Below are 19642 nucleotides of genomic sequence, written 5' to 3' on the forward strand. Positions count from 1 at the left end.
TTAGATATAATCCACAGAGTCCATTTGCGAGGCTCATTCCAAGTGACCCGGGCAGCTTGGAATCATATGAAGAAACAAAAGTTTGGAAGGTAGAGTTGTGTGTGGCTGTCGGGGGCAGGGGGCGGGGCATTGGACAGACTGTGTGTGGGCCCTTGTGTGCAGGGAAAGATAAGTGCTCTGATTTGAGGAAGATCTCTTCACACACATGCGCAGGCTTTTATTGAACTCTTGGCATGAACCCTCTTATTACATTGGTGTCATTTAGTCACAGATTAGCTGAGCTGGCCAACTTTATATTTATATTTTATAAATATAAATATAAATAAATATAATATAATAATTTATATAATATGATATAATATAATATAAATATATTTATATTTCTTTTTACCTCCTACTTTTCATTATGAATGGATTTCCTGGAGTTCTCTGATATTTTAGCAGTAGAAACTTTGAGGATTCAGCTGTACTTTTATTCTGTAATTGAAGTATCATTCTGTATCCACTGACCAGCTGAGGAGAGATGAACACTGTGTCCAGCTTGCTAGTACTGTCCAACATGAGTTGGTCTTTATAAACTGTTTGGGAGCTGTAGGACTGTGGCTGTGTCTGTGTGAGTGACTTGGAATGGGGCAGAGCCAGGAGGGGGCTCCATGGACTCTGTCAGGGTCCTTCCTGTTAACCTTGGGTTCACACACATCTACTATCACTGAGTTGTTTGTGATACCTGTTCCTATTGGAGAGTTCTAGTTTCTCCTCTCAAAGTTACTGAAAATAAATGATATGAATTGTTTTACTTGGTCTACTCAGTAGGGTGAGATGGGTCACATTTTGGAGATGGCATTGTTTGAATATGAGGGATTTAATATTATCCAGAAAGAGAGGGGCAAAGTAATGAGAACTAAAGAATTAGAACTAATTTTTCTGTTTCTTACGATAATTTTAACTTGTTGCCACTTTATTTCATGTTTATAAATATTTATTGTTTTCTGTAGATAATGAACATACATTCCTGTATTTGAATTTATTTGATCCCAATCAGGGATTCTTTTTAAAATAGTTAAATCTTGTAGCTGAATTTTTTTTTTTTTTAAAGATTCTATTTTTTCATGAGAGACACAGAGAGAGAGAGAGACAGAGACATAAGCAGAGAGAAGCAGGCTCCATGCAGGGAGCCCAATGCGGGACTCAATTCCAGGTCTCCAGGATCATGCCCTGGGCTGAAGGCAGACGCCCAACCACCAAGCCACCCAGGTGTCTCTTGTAGCTGAATTTTGAGAATTATTTTTATTATTATTTTGCATGTGTAAGTGATGACTGTAGGAACCTAATGACAGTATAACAGTCATTGCTTTTGACGGATGTAATACTATGGGAAAAGAATAAAAGGCTTAGAGTTGCAGTGTTATCAAAACATGGAAGAGAGATTTTGAGAGATTGATTTTCCTTTTAGGATTGTTATGACTTCATCAGCTTCAGGAATATATGGAAACTTTGGCCAGGCCAGTTACAGTGCTGCAAAGCTGGGTCTTCTGGGCTTTTCAAATACCCTTGCAATTGAAGGCAAGGCAAGCAACATTCATTGTAACACCATTGCTCCTACTGCTGGATCACGGATGACCCAAACCGTTATGGCTGAAGGTAAGTAGCTTAGATTTTTTAAATGCTCTGAGCCACAAATCTGCAGAATGAGCTCTGTAAAAGTATTTCATTTTCTGATGGCGAGTGATATTGAGCATTTTTTCATGTGTCTGTTGGCCATCTGTATGTTGTCTTTGGAAAAATGTGTGTTTATTTCTTCTGCCCATTTCTGGATTAGATTGTTTGTTTTTTGGGTGTTGAATTTGGTAAGTTCTTTATAGATTTTTGGATACAAGCCCATTGTCTGATATGTCATTTGCAAATATCTTCTTCCATTCTGTTGGTTGTCCTTGGTTTTGTTGACTATTTCCTTTGTTGTGTAAAAGCTTTCTATCCTGATGAAGTCACAGTAGTTCATTTTTCCCTTTGTTTCCCTTACCTTTGGAGATGTGTCTAGTAAGAAGTTGCTGTGTTCATAAAGGTTGCTGCCTGTGTTCTCCTCTAGGATTTTGATGGATTCCTGTCTCACATTTAGGTTCTTCGTCCATTTTGAGTCTATTTTTGTGTATGGTATGAGGAAATGGTCCAGTTTCATTCTTCTGCATGTGGTTGTACAATTTTCCAACACTATTTGTTGAAAAGACATTTTTCCATTGGCTAGTTTTTCCTGCTTTGTTGAAGAGGATTTGGCCATGGAGTTGAGGGTCCATTTCTGTGTTCTCTATTCTGTTCCATTGATCTATGTGTCTGTTTTTGTGCCAGTATCGTACTGTCTTGATGATTACAGCATTGTAATAGTACTTGAAATCCAGAATTATGATGCTGCCAGCATTGGTTTTCTTTTTCAACATTCCCCAGGCTATTCGGGGCCTTTTCCGGTTCCATACAAATTTTAGGATTATTTATTCCACCTCTGTGAAATAAGTTGATGGTATTTTGATAGGAATTGCATTGAATATATAGACTCCTTTAGGTAGCATAGACATTTTAACAATATTTCTTCTTCCATTCATGGAAGAAGCATGGAACATTTTTCCCTTTCTTTGTGTCTTCAATTTCTTTCATGAGTGTCCTGTAGTTTTCTGAGTTTCTGTAGTTTTCTGTAGTTCTGTAGTTTTCTGTAGTTTTCTGATCCTTTACCTCTTTGGTATCTTCTGGTTTTGGGTGCATTTGTAAATGGGATAGACTCCTTAATTTCTCTTTCTTCAGTCTCATTGTTAGTGTATAGAAATGCAACTGACTTCCATGTATTGATTTTGTATCCTACCATTCTGCTGAATTCCTGTATGACTTCTAGCAATTTTGAGGTGGAGTCTTGGGTTTTCCATGTACATTATCATGTCATCTACAAATAGTGCGAGTTTGACTTCTTTGTCAGTTCGGATGCCTTTTATTTCTTTTTGTTGTCTGATTGCTGAGGCTAGGACTTCTAGCACTATGTTGAATAGCAGTGGTGAGAGTGGACATCCCTGCTGTGTTACCCTGAGGAAAGGTTCTCAGGTTTTCCCCCATTGAGAATGATATTTGCTGTGGGCTTTTCATAGATGGCTTTTATGATATTGAAGTATGTTCCCTCTATCCCTACACTGTGAAGAGTTTTAATTAAGAAAGGATGCTATATTTTGTCAAATGCTTTTTTTTTTTTGCATCTATTGAGAGGATAATATGGTTCTTGTCCTTTCTTTTATTAATAGTGTGTTTACATTGAATGATTTGTAGATGTTGAACCACTCTTGCAGCTTAGTAATAAATGCCACTCGGTCATGGTGATAATCCTTTTAATGTATTGCTGGATCCTACTGGCTAGTATCTTGGTGAGAATTTTGGCATCTATGTTCATTCAGGCATATTGGTCTGTAATTCTCCTTTTTGGTGGAGTCTTTGTCTGGTTTTGGGATCAGGGTAATGCTGGCCTCATAGAACAGGTTCGGAAATTTTCCTTCTATTTCCGATTTCTTTGAAGTAACTTCAGAATAGGTAGTAATTCTTCTTTAAATGTTTGGTAGAATTCCCCTGGGAAGCCATCTGGCCCTGTACTGTTTTTTGTTGGGAAATTTTTGATGACTGCTTCAGTTTCTGTGCTGATTATATAGGTCTGTTCAAGTTTTCTATTTCTTCCTGTTTCAGTTTTGGTAGTTTATACGTCTCTAGGAATGCATCCATTTTTTCCAGATTGCCTAATTTGTTGGCATATAGTTGCCCATAATATGCTCTTAAAATTGTGTGTATTTCTTCTGTATTGATTGTGATCTTTCCTCTTTCATACATGATTATATTTACTTGGGTCCTTTCTTTTTCTTTTTGATAAGTCTGGCCAGGGGTTTATCAATCTTATTAATTCTTTTTTTTTTTTTTAAAGATTTTATGAGACACAGAGAAAGAGAGAGGAGAGAGGCAGAGACACAGGCAGAGGGAGAAGCAGGCTCCATGCAGGGAGCCTGTTGCAGGACTCGATCCCAGGGCTCCAGGATCATGCCCTGGGCCAAAGGCAGGCGCTAAACCCTAAGCCACCCAGGATCCCCTTATTAATTCTTTCAAAGAACCAGTCCTTAGTTTTGTTAATCTGTTCTACTGGTTTTTTTTGGGTCTATTTCTTTGATTTCTGCTCTATTCTTTATTATTTCTTTTCTTCTGCTGGATTTAGGCTTTATTTGCTGTTTTTTCTCCAGCTCCTTCAGGTATAAGGAGACCTTGTTTGAGACCTTTCTCATTTCTTGAGAAAGGTTTATATACTTCCCTCTTAGGACTGCCTTTGCTGCATCCCAGAGGTTTTGAATAGTTGTGCTTTCATTTTCATTTATTTCCATGAATTTGAAATTCTTTAATTTCCTTGACTCTTAAGTAGGATAGTAGGATGCTCTTTAGCCTGCATGTATTTGAGTTCTTTTCAAATTACCTCTTGTGATTGAGTTTCAGTTTCAAAGCATTGTGGTCTGAAAATATGCAGGGAATGATACCAGTTTTTTGGTACTGTTGAGACCTGGTTTGTGACCCAGTATGTGATCTATTCCGGAGAATGTTTCATGTGCACTTGAGAAGAATGTGTATTCTGTTGGTTTAGTATGGAATGCTCTGAATGTTATCTGTGAAGTCCATCTGGTCCAGTGTGTCATTCAAAGCCCTTGTTTCCTTGTTGATCTGCTTATATGATCCGTCCATTGCAGTGAGTGGGGTATTAAAGCCCTCTACTATTATTGTATTATGGATGTATGTGTTTCTTTAATTTTGTTATTACTTTGTTTATATAATTGGCTGCTTCCAAGTTAGGGGTATAGATATTTGTATAATTGTTAGATCTTCTTGTGGATGGACCCTTTAATTATGATATAGTATCCTTCCTCATCTCTTACTACAATCTTTGGTTTAAAATTTAATTTGTCTAATATATGGGTTGCCACCTGAGCTGTCTTTTGATGTCCATTAGCATGATAAATGGTTTTCTACCCCTCAGTTGATTTTTTTTTTTAAGATTTTATTTATTTATTCATGAGATAGAGAGAGAGAGAGAGAGAGGCAGGCACAGACACAGGCAGAGGGAGAAGAAGCAGGCATCACACACGGAGCCCAACATGGGACCCGATCTCGGGACTCCAGGGTAACACCTTGGACTGAAGGCGGTGCTAAACTGCTGAGCCACTCGGGCTGCTCAACCCCTTTAAAACTGGATGTGTCTTTGTGTCTAAAATGAATTTCTTGCCCACTGCATATAGATGATTCTTGCTTTTTTATCCATTCTGATACTCTGTGTCTTTTGATTGGGATATTTAGCCCATTTACATTCAGAGTAACTATTGAAAGTTAGGAATTTAGTGCCATTTATTACTTGTACAGCCCTATTTCTGTATATTGTCTCTGTTCCTTTCTGATCTGTGTTACTTTTGGACTCTCTCTTTGCTTGAAGGATCCTGTATAATATTTCTTGTAGAGCTAGTTTGGTGATCACAAATACTTTTAGTTTCTGTTTGTCCTGGAAGCTTTTTATCTCTCCTTCTATTTTGAATGAGGTCCTAGCTGTATAAAGTATTCTTGGCTGCATGTTTTTCTCATTTAGCACCCTGAATATATCATGCCAGTCCTTCCTGCCCTGCCAGGTCTCTTTGGATAGGTCTGCTGCCTCTCTGATGTTTCAACCTTCTTGGGTTGTGGATCTCTTGTCATGAGTTGCTCTCAGGATTTTTCTCTTTGTCTCTGAGATTTGCAAGTTTCACTGTTGCATGTTGGCGTGTTGATCTATTTTTACAGATTTCCAGGGGGGTCCTCTGTGCCTCCTGGACTTGGATGCCTGTTTGCTTCCTCAGATTAGGGAAGGTCTCTGATATAATTCCCTCAATATATATTCTGCCCCCCCTTTTCTCTTTCTCTGGGATCCCAGTTATTCTAATATTGTTTTGTGTTATGGTATCACTTATCTCTCAAATTTTCCCCTCATGATCCAATCGTTGTTTATCTGTCTTTTTCTCAGGTTCTTTATTCTCCATCATTTTGTCTTCTAGGTCACGAATTCTCTCTTCTGTGTCATTTCTCCTAGAAGTTAGAGCCTCCGTTTTTTATTACATCTTATTAATAGCCTTTTTGATTTCGACTTGATTAGACATTAGTTTTTTTTATTTTTCCAGAAAGGGATTCTCTAGTCTCTTCTGTGCTTTTTTCAAGCCCTGCTAGTATCTTTATAATTGTCATTCTGAATTTTAGTTACAACATCTTATTTATGTCCATACTGATTAGGTCCTTGACAGTCACTACTGCCTCTTGTTCTCTTTTTTAAAGTGTATTTTTTCATCTTGTCATTCCATCCAGAGAAGAATAGATGAATGAGAGAACAAAATACTAAAATGGGAACAACAACCCCAGAGAAATATATACTATAAACAAATCAGAAGAGACCCAAAACCGAAAAAAAAGGAAAGAAAAAAATATTAAAAAAAGAGAAGATAATCGATTAGACAGGTGAACAGAATAGAGCAATACATTGGGTTCTGTGTGTATTTTGGTTCATTTATTAGAAAACTAGATCCCAAAATTGTAACAAAAAGAAAACTTCTATATGTTAAAAAAAAAAAAAAAGGTAAATACAATGAAAGGATAGAAGAACTAAAAATGAAAATTAAATATTAACAAAAAGAGCCAATAAAATAAATTTGTAAAAAAAGGAAAGAAAAAAATTAAAATGGAAAGACTGAAGAATCAAAAAAAAAAACAACAACAACAAAAAAACCCCCAAACCATTGAATTCTATATACTATTTCCCCTAGTGCTGGAGTTCTGTAGTTCTCTACTATTGGTAAACTTGGTCTTGGCTGGATGTCCTTGCTGATTTTCTGGCAGAGGGACCTGTTGCCTGGATTCTCAAGTGTCTTTGCCCCCCGGGGGAATTGTACCTTGCCAAGGTGGCCATCCTAAGTAATCTGCTCTGGATTGCTTTAGGTTTCTTTTGTTCCCTGAAGGCTTCCCATGCCTGTTTAGAGGATGAGAGTGAAAGTGGTGGGCTCCCAATCTCCAGCCCTGGAGCTCAAAACTCGGATCCCCACTTCTCTGCGCCCTCAGGGAAAAGCAGTCCGTCACTACTGCCTCCCTTATCTCCATCCACACTCTGTGCTCCCCCAGCCAGAGAACACTTCTATCTCAGGACATAACCTCCTATCGAGTCCCCAGATCCTGCAGACCTCTTTGGTTTGCACGAATGCCACTTCTCCTGGGAGAGGAAGGGGGTTCTCACCAGTTCTGCTGCTTGCTGGGCCTCTGCTTGGAGAGTGGTCATGCCAACTGTGCCCTGGTTCCTGGATTATGGCAACCCTGAGCTGAGAGCCCCCTCCTGGGTTTGTTGATTACAGCTGGCTTCCGTGATCCGATGCCTGGGAACTCTGCCATCCTCAGGCACCCCTAGTCTTCCTGTGACCCCGGGGATCCTGAGACCATGCTGTCCCACTGAGGATTCCACCCCACTTTTGCTGCCTGAGCACCTTTCAGGCAGGAACATCCCTCACTGGAGCACACTTCGAAAAGTTCTCATTTTGTGCTCCACTGCTATGTCACTTTACAGTAGCCGGCTTCCAGGGGCTCCCTCCCCCGCCAAGTCTATCTTACTGTAGTTTTCCTCGGATTCACTTCTCTGTACCTATCTTGCAGAAGATGGTCGCTTTTCTATTGTAGACTTGCAGCTATTATTTTCTTAGTTCTATGGTTGAGTTCACAGGTGTTAAGAATGCTTTAATAGCTATCTAGCTGAATTCCTGAGACCAGATGAAACTAAGGTCTCCTACTCCTCCACTGCTGCCATCTTGGACTTGCAGCTGACCATGTTTCACCTCTTCATCCTCTCCTCTTCTTCCTGAATGTCAGCCAGGGCTGAGGTTCATTTCTTTTTATCATTGTATAATATTCCCTGGTATGGAGGGACCACAATTTATTTATTCACTGAATGAGAAACATTGTAGTTGTTTCCAGCTTTTGGCAATTATGAATAAAGTGGCTATAAACATTCAAGTGCAGGTTTTTGTGTGAACCTAAATTTTCAACTGGTATTGGATTAAATACCAAGGGGCATGGTTGCTGGATTTGTATATTAAGTCTAGGACTACTTAGCTTTGTAAGAAATTTCCAGACTGTCTTCCAAAAAGGGCTATATCATGTTGCATTCCCACTAGTAATGAGGGAGTGTTCTTATTGCTCCACATCTTTGCAGGCATTTCTTGCTATAAGTCTTTTAAAGGTGTGTAGTAGTAGTCTTTCTGAAGGTCTGTAGTAGTGTCTCATGTTTTAATTTGCAGTTCCCTAATGACATAATGTTGTGCATTTTTCCTATGCTTCTTTGCAATTTATCTATCTTCTCTGGTGATGTGTCTGTTCACATCTTTCACTCATTTTTAAATTGAGTGTTTTGTCTTACTGTTGAGTTTTTTTTTTTTTTAATTTTTATTTATTTATGATAGTCACACAGAGAGAGGGAGAGAGAGGCAGAGACACAGGCAGAGGGAGAAGCAGGCTCCATGCACCGGGAGCCCGACGTGGGATTCGATCCCGGGTCTCCAGGATCGCGCCCTGGGCCAAAGGCAGGCGCCAAACCACTGTGCCACCCAGGGATCCCTTACTGTTGAGTTTTTAGCATTCTTTGCGTATCTTGGAAATAAGTTCCTTATCAGATATGTGTTTTGTAAATTTTTTTTTCCCAGCCTATATTTTATCTTTTTCTTCCCTTAATCTCTTTCCCTTTTTGGAGAATGATTTCACTGACACAGGATCCTGGATTGGTAGTTTGTTTCTTTCAATATGTAAATATTTCAGTCTGCCCTCCGGAGTCTTGCTTCTTACATGGTTTCTGAAGAGAAGTCTGACATAATTCTCTCCCTTTACTTATAGGCAAGGCATTTTTTTCCTCTCCCAAGATTTTCGTACACTTGTTTTTCTGAAGTTGGAATATAGTATACTTAGGTGGTGATTTTTGGCAGTAAACTGCTAGATTGTCTGTGAACTTTTGGATTTGTAGTTTGGTGTATTTCACTAATTTTGGAAAACATTCAGCCATTACTACTTCAAATATTTTTTCTGTTTCTCTCTTTATTCTCCTTCTTGTATTCCCTTTATGTGCATGTTATATCTTTTGTAATTATCCCACAGTTCTTGGATATCTGTTCCCCTTTCAAAATTATTTTTGGCTCATTTAGGTAAGCATCTATCTCTTGATTCCAGCTCAGGTAATGATCTCAGGATTCTTAGATCGAGCCTCACATTGGGTTCTGTGCTGGGCATGGATTCTGCTTAAAATTCTTTCTCACTCTCTCCCTCCACTCCTCCTCCATGGCTTGAGTGCATACTTTGTCTCTTAAATATATAAATACATAAATGCGTAAATGCATAAATGCATGCATAAGTAACTTATTTTTGCATTTTAGTTTGGGAAGTTTCTATTGACATACGTTTAAGCTCATAGACTTTTCATTTCTATTACACTGTTTTATTTTGTAGCATTTACTTTTGAGTTTTTCTTAGAGTTCCCATCTTTTACATACAGTGGCTATCTGTTACTGCATGTTACTGACTTTTTCCATTACAGCCCTTAGCATATGATTTATATTTCAAATTCCCATTCTTCTAATTCCAAAATCTCTATTACATTTGAGTCTGGTTCTGATGCTTGGCTTGTCTCTTCCACCTGTGCTTTTCTTCCCTATTAGCATGCCTTGAAATTTTTGTTGAAAGCTGAACATGATGTATTGGGGTAATAGAGGGCACAGTAAACAGGCCTTTAGTATGAAGTTTTAAGTTTATCTTGTGAGGAGTTAGGCTGTGGTTATTGTCTGCTGTAGCTAACTGTGTTAGAGGCTTTTTTCCCTCTGTAGCCTTGTTTCTGTGTCCTCTGTTGCTTTTGGGTCTCCCTAAAAAGTCCTTGTTAACTGGAGGGTATATCCTGGGAGCCCTCAGTTATAATCCATTGTTACTGTACTGTAGCCTTGTTGACGTGGCTGTAAGTTACAGGGAGGGAAAATGGTGTGTAATCTTATGATGAAATCTCCATTTTGTTTAGTGAGTTAGAGTCCTGGGTTGTGGCTTTCAGAAGATTTTCTTAGCTGTTTCTTCCCTTTCCCCTCAGTTGAGGCAGGAAGGCTACAGAGGTTCCAGTTGTATAATTGCCCTTTCCCCAGGTCACATAAGGCTCTGGTGGTCTACTGTGAGGGCAGCTCTTTGTTAAGGAAAGTAGAATGCTCTGGGTATATTTCAGAATGATTTTTTTTTTTTTGGTTGCTGTCTTCCTTTTCATTCTGTAATGTTTCTTTCTTTTTTTTTTTAATTTTTATTTATTTATTTATGATAGTCACAGAGAGAGAGAGAGAGGGGCAGAGACACAGGCAGAGGGAGAAGCAGGCTCCATGCACCGGGAGCCCGACGTGGGATTCGATCCCGGGTCTCCAGGATCGCGCCCCGGGCCAAAGGCAGGCGCCAAACCGCTGTGCCACCCAGGGATCCTGACATTCTGTAATGTTTCAAAGTATATCGTAGACTTCATATTCTACCTAATACATTATTGGAAACGTATCTCAGGCGGGTGTGGACATTATAACCACCATGCTATCATCACATCAAGCAAAGTAATTCTTTAATATCACCTAATACCAAATTAATATTATAACTAATTAGATAAAAGATACCTTTTTTGAGTTGGCTAATTCCACAGAGATCCAAATAAAGTCCACATAGCTCTTGTTTTATTTAATACAATAGTTTGTTCTTTTAAAAAAAGCAGTTTATTTGTTGAAGAAACTAGTTCATTTGCCCTATAGACTAGTACTCATTCTTACTTTGGGTTGCCTTTGCCCATTTGTGAAAAAATCAATTGACTGCTAGGTGTGGGTCTGTTTCTGAATAATGTGTTCTGTTCCATTGATCTCTGTGCCTGTCCTTTTACCAGTGGCTTTGATTACTATAGTTATATAGTGAGTCTTGAAGCCAGGTACTGTGAGCCTTCCAACTTTGTTCTTTCAGAATATAAAATTTAAGTGTATGATTGAGATCCTAATCTTATACTTGGTTATATAATACACAGAATATTTGACTAGTGGAAAACCATGTGGTTTTTAATACTTCTGTTTTTTTACATTCCTAAAAGGAAAATCTTAATAATATTTTAAAAGTTGTTTCTCTGAAATGGTTCAATACAGTTGATGAGTGAAATTATTTTAAAATTAGGTTTTTCATGGAACAAATACTTGTTTGTAGTAACCTTTACTTTTCACATCTGCGTTAACATTCATCTTAGAACTTGGGATTTGTGATACCAAGTATATATTTGCTATCCTTTGTTAGAAGCTGTGCCTGAGGGCGGCTCCGGTGGCGCAGCGGTTTGGCGCCGCCTACAGCCTAGGGTGTGATCCTGGAGACCCGGATCGAGTCCCATATCGGGCTCCCTGCATGGAGCCTGCTTCTCCCTCCGTCTGTGTCTCTGCCTCTCTCTCTGTGTGTCTATGAACAAATAAATTAAAAAAAAAATCTTAAAAAAAAAAAAAAAAGAAGCTGTGCCTGATCAATTTGCTTTAATGTAGAATAACTGGACCAGAGATGTCAGTTTGTTTTTTTTTCTTCCCTTTTCCTTGTCAACAAGGCCATTTTTTAAAAGTCCTTTATTTTAAAAACTCTTTATATTTTCCTATTCATATCATGGTAGCTCTTTTTCAAGAAATCAAACTATACGAAGGACAGTTACAATTCATCTTTTTTCCTTTTAAGTAGAATACTGCATATATGCAAAACAGTGTTACTGTTTAACACTTCCTAGTATTACTGGAAGAAGAAAAGTTTAAAAATATAATAGTCATGAACTTGCTACTCAACCCTGGAATTGCAGCATTACCGATAACTTGACAATCTAACTTTGTATCTTCTTTTCTACCCCTCTGCTTCATCCCAAGAGATAAACACTATTTAGAATTTTGTGTTCATCATTCGTTTGCTAGATATCTGCTGCAAGTCTTAGTCTTTTTTTTTTTTTTTTTTTTTTTTTTGCCATTGGCTATACACTTTGGGAAGCACTAAGTTTTCAAGAAAAACAAAATTTGTTTTTTGTTTTTGGAGAATGTAGAAGTCTCAGGTAAATGATTAGTGTAGTATTTTATATGGCCACCATATTCTAGTAAAAGAAGTTTAGAAAATAAGATCTACTTTAGACATCTAACTTAATCTTTCTGGACCTGTTTTGTCTTCTGTAAAGTAAGAGAGTTGTAGATAATTTTTCTTTTTTTAAAAGATTTATTTATTTATTTTATTATTATTTTTTAATTTATTTATGATAGTCATACACAGAGAGAGAGAGAGAGAGAGGCAGAGACATAGGCAGAGGGAGAAGCAGGCTCCATGCACCGGGAGCCTGACGTGGGATTCGATCCCGGGTCTCCAGGATCACGCCCTGGGCCAAAGGCAGGCGCTAAACCGCTGCGCCACCCAGGTATCCCTAAAAGGTTTATTTATTTACTCATGAGAGACATAGGGAGAGGCAGAGACACAAGCAGAGGAAGAATCAGGCTCCTCGCCGGGAGCCTGATGTTGGACTTGATTCCGGATCCCAGGATCACGCCCTGAGCCAAAGGCAGATGCCCAGCTGCTGCCATCCACGCGTCCCCAAGTTGTTGTAGATCATTTTAAAAAGATCCTTCAGATAGTAAATTTTTGCTATTATTTTTGTTTTTATTACTCTTTTATAGTTTAGGAAAGCTGAAAATTTATTTTGCCCCAGAGTTTTTCTTTGCTTCCTCTTAAATACCTACTCACAGGTTATCATAATAATTATTTGATAGAGTTTGAATTTTAGTTAATGTGTGGAGACATTTGCAATTTCACTTCCCCCCTTTGAAATATGTTTGATAAATCAAAAGTAATGTATATAGCTTACGTTTTTTACATGAAATAAAACAATCATAAGTTAATACCCATGAATACCTTTCTAAGTTGTGTTAGTTATTTATTGTTATATAATAAATTATTCAAAAACTTCGTGGATTAAGACAATAAACAATTATTATCTCACATAGTTTCTGGGGTCAGGAATCTAGAATGACTTAGCTGGGAAGTTGTGGGTCTCTAGTGTCTAGTGAGGTTTTAATGAAGATGTTTGCTGAGACTTCAGTAATATGAAAGCTTGGCTGGATTGGAGCATCCATTTCCAAGCATGTGGATGACTGTTAATAAGATGCCTTCTTTCTTTCCTAGCTGTTTTCTGGAGGCTTCAGTTCTCAACTTGCTGGCCCCTCCATAGGACTGCTCTTAATATGGCAGCTGGCTTCCCCCAGAGCTAATAATTGGAAAACAAGAGAAACAGCTGCCAAAACAGAAGATACATATCTTCCATAACTTAACTTTTATAAGTGAGATACTATCACTTGTATCCTACTGGTCACACAGACCAATTGTGGTACACTGGTCTGTGGTACACTGTGGGAGGGGACCACAAAAAAGGGGTGAATGAGAGTAGGTGGAGATCACTGGGTCCATCTTGAAGACTAGCTGTCACCCTTAAACTAGAGCATTACAAATAACTTGCATCTGTCTTTTGTTACCTGTTCATCCGACGTCCTTTGACTCCCCCAAGGGGTAACACTTAAAGAAAATGTTTGGTTTTCTTTCCCTTATCCTTTTTTTTTTTTAAAGTAATAAATACATGGGTAAATACTTTATAGTTCGGTTTGTTTTTGATCCTCATGATATAATATATTATTGACGATACCCCCTGTGGTCTACATTTCTTCTCCGTGGCTTATTTATTTTATAACTAGAGGTTTGTATCTTTATCCTCTTCACTATTTTGCCTATCTCCCTGTAGTCCTCCCCTATGGCAATGACTGGTTTGTCCTCTGATATTTATGAGTTTGTTTCTGTTTGTTTTTGGTGATTTGGTTGGGTTTTTAGATTCCACTGAATGAAATCATACGGTAATTTGTCTCTGACTTAACTTCACTTAGCTTACTATATTCTGGGTCTCTTGATGTTGTTACAAATGGCAGGACTTCATTCTTTTTTGTGGTTAAGTAATATTCCATTGTAGATATATACTGCATATTCTTTAACCATTCATTTATTTTTTTTTATTTTTTATTTTTTAACCATTCATTTATTGATGGACATTTGGGTAGTTTCCATATCTGGACTATTGTAAATAAAGCTGCAATAAACATAGAGGTACATATATCTTTTTAAATTACTGGTTTGTTTTTTTTTTTTTTTTTTCCTTTGGATAGATACCCAGTAGTGGAATTACTGGATCATATAGCATTTCTATTTTTAATTTTTTTTGAGAAACCTCCTTACTGTTTTCCACAGGGACCGCACCAGTTTACATTCCCATCAGCAGTGCATGAGGATTTCTTTTTCTCCACATCCTCCCCATTATTTGTTATTTTTTGACATTTTGATACTAGTCATTTCTGACTGACCTGAGGTAAAAGCTCATTGTGTTTTGATTTGCATTTCCCTGATAATTAGTGATGTCGAGCATCTTTTTATGTGTCTATTGGGCGTCTGTCTGTATGTCTTCCTTGGAAAAATGTCTTCAGGTCCTCTGCCCATTTTTAATCTGATTATTTGGGTTTATGTGTGTGTGTGTGTGTGTGTGTGTTGGGTTGTGTAAGTTCTTTATATATTTTTGGATACTAACCCCTTATTGGATATGTCATTTGCAAATATCTTCTCTGATTTAGTAGACTGCCTTTTTGTTTTGTTCATGGTTTCCTTTGTTGTACAAAAGCATTTTATTTTGGTGTAGTTCTAGTAGTTTATTTTTGCATTTATTTCCCTTGCCTAAAGAGATATATCCATAAAGTTATTGCTAAGGCTGATGTCCAACAGGTTACTGAATGCTTATTTCTTTTCTTTTGATGGTACCTTAAATGATGTGTTGACTCCTATTTTGAACGGTGTAAGGATTCAAGAACACTTTAAACCTAGTCATCCACTTTCTGACTCGTGTGTTATTACTTTCTGTTATTGTAGTTTTCTTTTTTAAACTCTTAAATTAGATATTATCATAGTCATTATTCTTAAAGGCTTTATATATTTGAGAAAGACAGAAAGAGCAGGCACATGTGAGGAAAGGGGCAAGAGGAAAAGGGAGAAGCAGACTCCCCGCTGAGCAGGGATCCTGATGTGGGGCTGCATCCCAGGACCCTGAGATTATGGCCTGAGCTGAAGGCAGACACTTAACCCATTGAGCCACCCAGGCACCCCTACCTTGTTATTATTTTATATGGAAAATATTTTTTAGACTTACATATGTTTATCATTTTTTATATCTTTTACCATCTCCTTTGGGTTATTTTTCACCTCCTTAGAATATGCCCTTTAGAAGTTCCTTTAGTCTCTGTTTTTTATATATTCTCTCACTTTTTTTTTTAATCATATACGTATTTATTTCATTTTCCTTCTTGAAAGACCATTTTTCTGGGACTACAATTCTAGACTGATTGTTATTTTCTCCCAACATTTTTGATGAATCTGTTCCACTTGCTTCTGATTCTTTGTTGTTGAATCATTGTTTTTTTAATAGAGGTTTACTCTTCTCTCTGGTGCTTTTAAGATCATGTTTTCCTCTTCTGTGTTCTATTCTTTCATTGATATATCTGGGCATGCATTTCTTTTTATGTGTCTAGCATATTCAGCTTATTACATTGATTTCTTGATCTGTTGATTCATGGTTTATATTTTTTAATTTTATAAGTTCCAGAAAAATTTTGGCTTCATCTTTCGAGGCATTATTCTTCTGCTCTCTTCTTTCTATATGTCAGTTAGATGTATGGTAGACCTAATTCTGTCCCTTTTCTTTTTTCTTAACTTCTCTTAAATTTCTCTTACCTTCTCTTTAATATTTCTCTGTTCTTGTTTCTTAAATTGTTTTGAATATTTCATTAATTCACTCTTTATGTGTGTCTGATTTATTACTATGTAACATATTTAAATTTTTTTTTCCTTTCAGTAGGTCTTCCTTTCCCCCACTTTCAGATCTGCTCTCCCTATTTACTCTTGATAGTTTCTTTGTGGTTTGCTTAGCATTGTGATTATATTCTTTATTTTTTGAATGTGTCATTAGCTTTCTTATATGTTATATTTTAAATGCCAATATCTCTGTCTCACTGTAGTTTAAATCTGTTTGTTTCTTTTGATTTTCACTCGTGGTTTTCCTTCATTTATTCTTGGTGATTTTTAATCATGAGCCTTTTGTCTCATCTTAATCTATGTTGATTCTGCATTATGAAATGGTAGTGTTTTCTTTAGAGAGGATTTGTCTTTGCTACCTTTGGTAAACAGCAAAATAGTTTTGGGAATGAATGTCACTTCAGTTCTTCATATTAGAAAGAGTTTTGCTCGCCAGTTATTGCCAGGGCAACTCTAACTTGTCTTCCCCTGAATAGTGTGTTACCATTCTTGGAAAGGCATATCTGTTGCCTTCAAATTTAGAAACTTGAGGGAACTTCTGGAATGTCTCCATTGGGATGTGATAGTTATTCCAAAAGCTTTGAGTGTTAGATTAATTATATAGATCTAATTTTGTTTTTACTTATTTAAAAAGTCCCTGAGTTACCTATAATTTGTAAGTAAGGAATTTTCAGAAAGCAAAATCAATGATGAAATATGTGTACATTCTTATTTATACCTTTCTTTGGTCTTTATTTCAGATCTCTTGAAAGCTCTGAAGCCAGATTACGTGGCCCCCCTGGTCCTTTGGCTTTGCCACGAGAGCTGTGAGGAAAATGGTAGCTTGTTTGAGGTAATCTCCCCCTTCCTGCTTTCTCTCAAAGCAATATTTGTGTAATTATATATAAACAATGGTCTAAACATTAATATTTTCCAGTTGCTCACACTTGCAAAGAACTGCATGAGTTGCTATCAATTGTGTAATTTTTAATATCATGGTTAACTAAGGAGCAAATGTTGACAAATGCCCTTTTTAGAAGTAACAGCAACTTCATAAATTCTGTTTTTCCTTACTTCTTCATTTTTAATATTCTTACCAAATGAAAATGTGACTGGTTTGATGTGTTTAGTCAAATGGAGAAAGTTTTATTTGGTTTGGGAACCTGAATGTGAAAGTAAAAGGATGGAACTTAGGGTTTAGAGTCAGCAAGATTGGGTTTTGGATTTTTGTTTTGATAATTGCTGGCTTGCTGGAATATCATACAAATTAATGTTTCTGAACATCGGTTTTCTTCAGCTTTTGTGGTGACAACTAGAAATCATATTTTCATTTTTAAAAAAGATTTATTTATTCATCTGAGAGAGAGAGAACTCAAACGAGAGGAGGGACAGGGAGAGAGAGGAGAGAATCTAAAGCAGACTCCATGCTGAGCGTGGGACCTGGCACAGGGTTCGATCCCATCACCCAGAGATCATGACCTGAGCTGAAACCAAGAGTCAGACACTTAGCTGACTGAGCCACCCAGGTGCCCTCAGTCAGCTTTTTAAAATCTTGGCATGGGATCTAGTATGTAACAGTCACTTTTCAATTGGAACTGTTATGTCACTGTTGCAGAAATTTAGTCTCGGTGTGATAGATCCAGACATAACTATTATTTACTTTAACTTTAGAAACAAATGTTTCTATTTTTCCTTGTTGCAGAGCTTTAAATGTTTGTTGTAAAAATAAAAAGCACACATCCAAAGAGATCCACTTTTCACAGCACAAAGTCCTTTTAAATCTCTTTATGCCAATGTATACATCTTTGATTCCTCATTTGGGTGTGATCTCTCTCTTTTTTTTTCTAGAACTGTTATATTTTAGATCTCCGCCCCCCAACCTTTGATTCTCTGTGGTAATAATTAACCTGTTGACGAAGAATACTGTGAAAGCCAAAAATATTTTTTGGTATCAAAATAACCTGGCTTAGTTTGAAGTGACTGCTGTATTAACCTGATGCATTTGAATAAAAAGCTGTTAAAATAAAAAACAGTCTGCACATGTCTAAGTAGAGATGTGTGCCTCCACTTTCTTAATCACAGCACTAAATGTGAATTGTGGAATATTAGAGTTGGAAAGTACCTTATAAGAACTTTGCAAATTTAATAATATCAAGCTGTCTAGATCTCAGAATTTGGTCTCCCTATCTTTTACATCATTAAGGAATTTTTAAAACTTTTTAGGTTTTACAATTATGTTTGTTATTAATTCTGTGGACAAAAATCATACATGCCTTTGTAGTAAACTAAATACATAGCAAAGTGTAGAGAAGAAAATAAAAATCATCAACATTACCCGTATCTAGAGATAACTACTATTTGTATTTTTCTGTATCCTTCCAGGCTTTTATTAGATGCGCATCTTAGTTAAATAGTGTTTTTTTTTTTTTTTTTTTTTTTTAGATGTGTGTTTTATGCACACAGCCAGACTTCTGGAGACAACAAGGTCATTTTGTAGATGACCTTGTAGATGTATATGTTTTCCTTTTCTTACGTCATGAACATTTTTAGTGAGGGGCATTTTGTGTGCATGATTCAGAAAATATATTAAACACCTATAATATCTTGACTGAAATCTTGAAAATGAATTTTGCCTCTTTGTTTGCAGAGTTCTGAGTGCTATCTAGAGTGCTGTCTAGAGTGTAATCTAGGTGTAGAGATGCTTTGGCTCAGCTGGAGCTCCTGTGTTTAATGCCTGTGAGGAGCTTACAGCTTGTTGCTTTACTCCCAAAATAGAGTAAAATGTGATCTCTCTCTTTATTACCAAAAACACTGCTGTTGTATCTACTCTGACAGCATCAGGACTGATAGGTCTATTGTAAATGTTGTAGGCATATTAATATCAAGCCAAAGGGTGATAAATATCCAGACCCTTGACCTAGAGCCACTAAGATGTGTTCTGTGTGCTGAGAACACAGTTTTGTCCTATTCATGTGAAATTCTGATGGTAAATTCCAGCATGCTGTAGTTGTGCTGGAAGATTGGCAACTATATATATAATATATATATATTAGACATTTTCTTCTGGGATTCCCATGCATGACCTCTAGGAAAAACTGGATCTTTCTTTGTAGCAGTTAATATATTTGGCCATTTGCCTTCTCTCCATAAAAATGTTATATTAAAATGACCATATGTAATTCATTAAGTCAAATCCTACTTTTAGTTTTCTTTCCTTTTTATTTTTTCATTCGCTAGGTCTTTCTTTTTTTTTAAGATTTTATTTATTTGAGAGAGAGAGTGAGAGAGTGAGTGAGCAGAGAGAGGGAAAAGCTGGCTCCCCACCGAGCAGGTTGTCCAACATGGGGCTTGATCCCAGGACCTTGGGATCATGACATGAGCTGAAGGCTGACACTTAACCGACTAAGCCACCCAGATGCCCATTCACTAGGTCTTTCTAGAGGGATGTGATTTCACGCCTGTGTTGTGCTGGGCAATTTTACTTTTATATTGTTTAACCTTTATGGTTATCTCATGAAAAATAGTATCATTATTTTACATGAGAGGAGCCTTGGATTTAGGGAATTCAGATAATTTGATGAGGGTCACACAACTAATAAGTAGAAGAATTAGTTTGAAGCCTTAGTTTTTGATGTCAGTCATGCTTCTTTACCATATGCATTTCTACTACCTT

At 37.1% G+C, this 19642-nt stretch overlaps 2 protein-coding genes across 6 annotated transcripts in view; one reads left to right on the forward strand and one right to left on the reverse strand.

Moving 5' to 3' along the window:
- The window catches only part of LOC144321961 (uncharacterized), a 143777-nt gene that overhangs the window by 44997 nt on the left and 79138 nt on the right, over positions 1-19642 (reverse strand). The gene's annotated exons all lie outside the window — the stretch shown is intronic.
- The window catches only part of HSD17B4 (hydroxysteroid 17-beta dehydrogenase 4), a 98181-nt gene that overhangs the window by 18818 nt on the left and 59721 nt on the right, over positions 1-19642 (forward strand). For all 4 annotated transcript variants that reach the window (XM_077911317.1, XM_077911318.1, XM_077911319.1 and 1 more), the window contains exons 7-9: positions 5-89; positions 1454-1641; positions 16731-16822. In XM_077911317.1, coding sequence (XP_077767443.1) covers positions 5-89; positions 1454-1641; positions 16731-16822 — 365 coding nt within the window. The remainder of the gene's footprint in view (positions 1-4; positions 90-1453; positions 1642-16730; positions 16823-19642) is intronic.

Source organism: Canis aureus, chromosome 10 (assembly GCF_053574225.1).
Source record: "Canis aureus isolate CA01 chromosome 10, VMU_Caureus_v.1.0, whole genome shotgun sequence".
Lineage (NCBI taxonomy): Eukaryota > Metazoa > Chordata > Mammalia > Carnivora > Canidae > Canis > Canis aureus.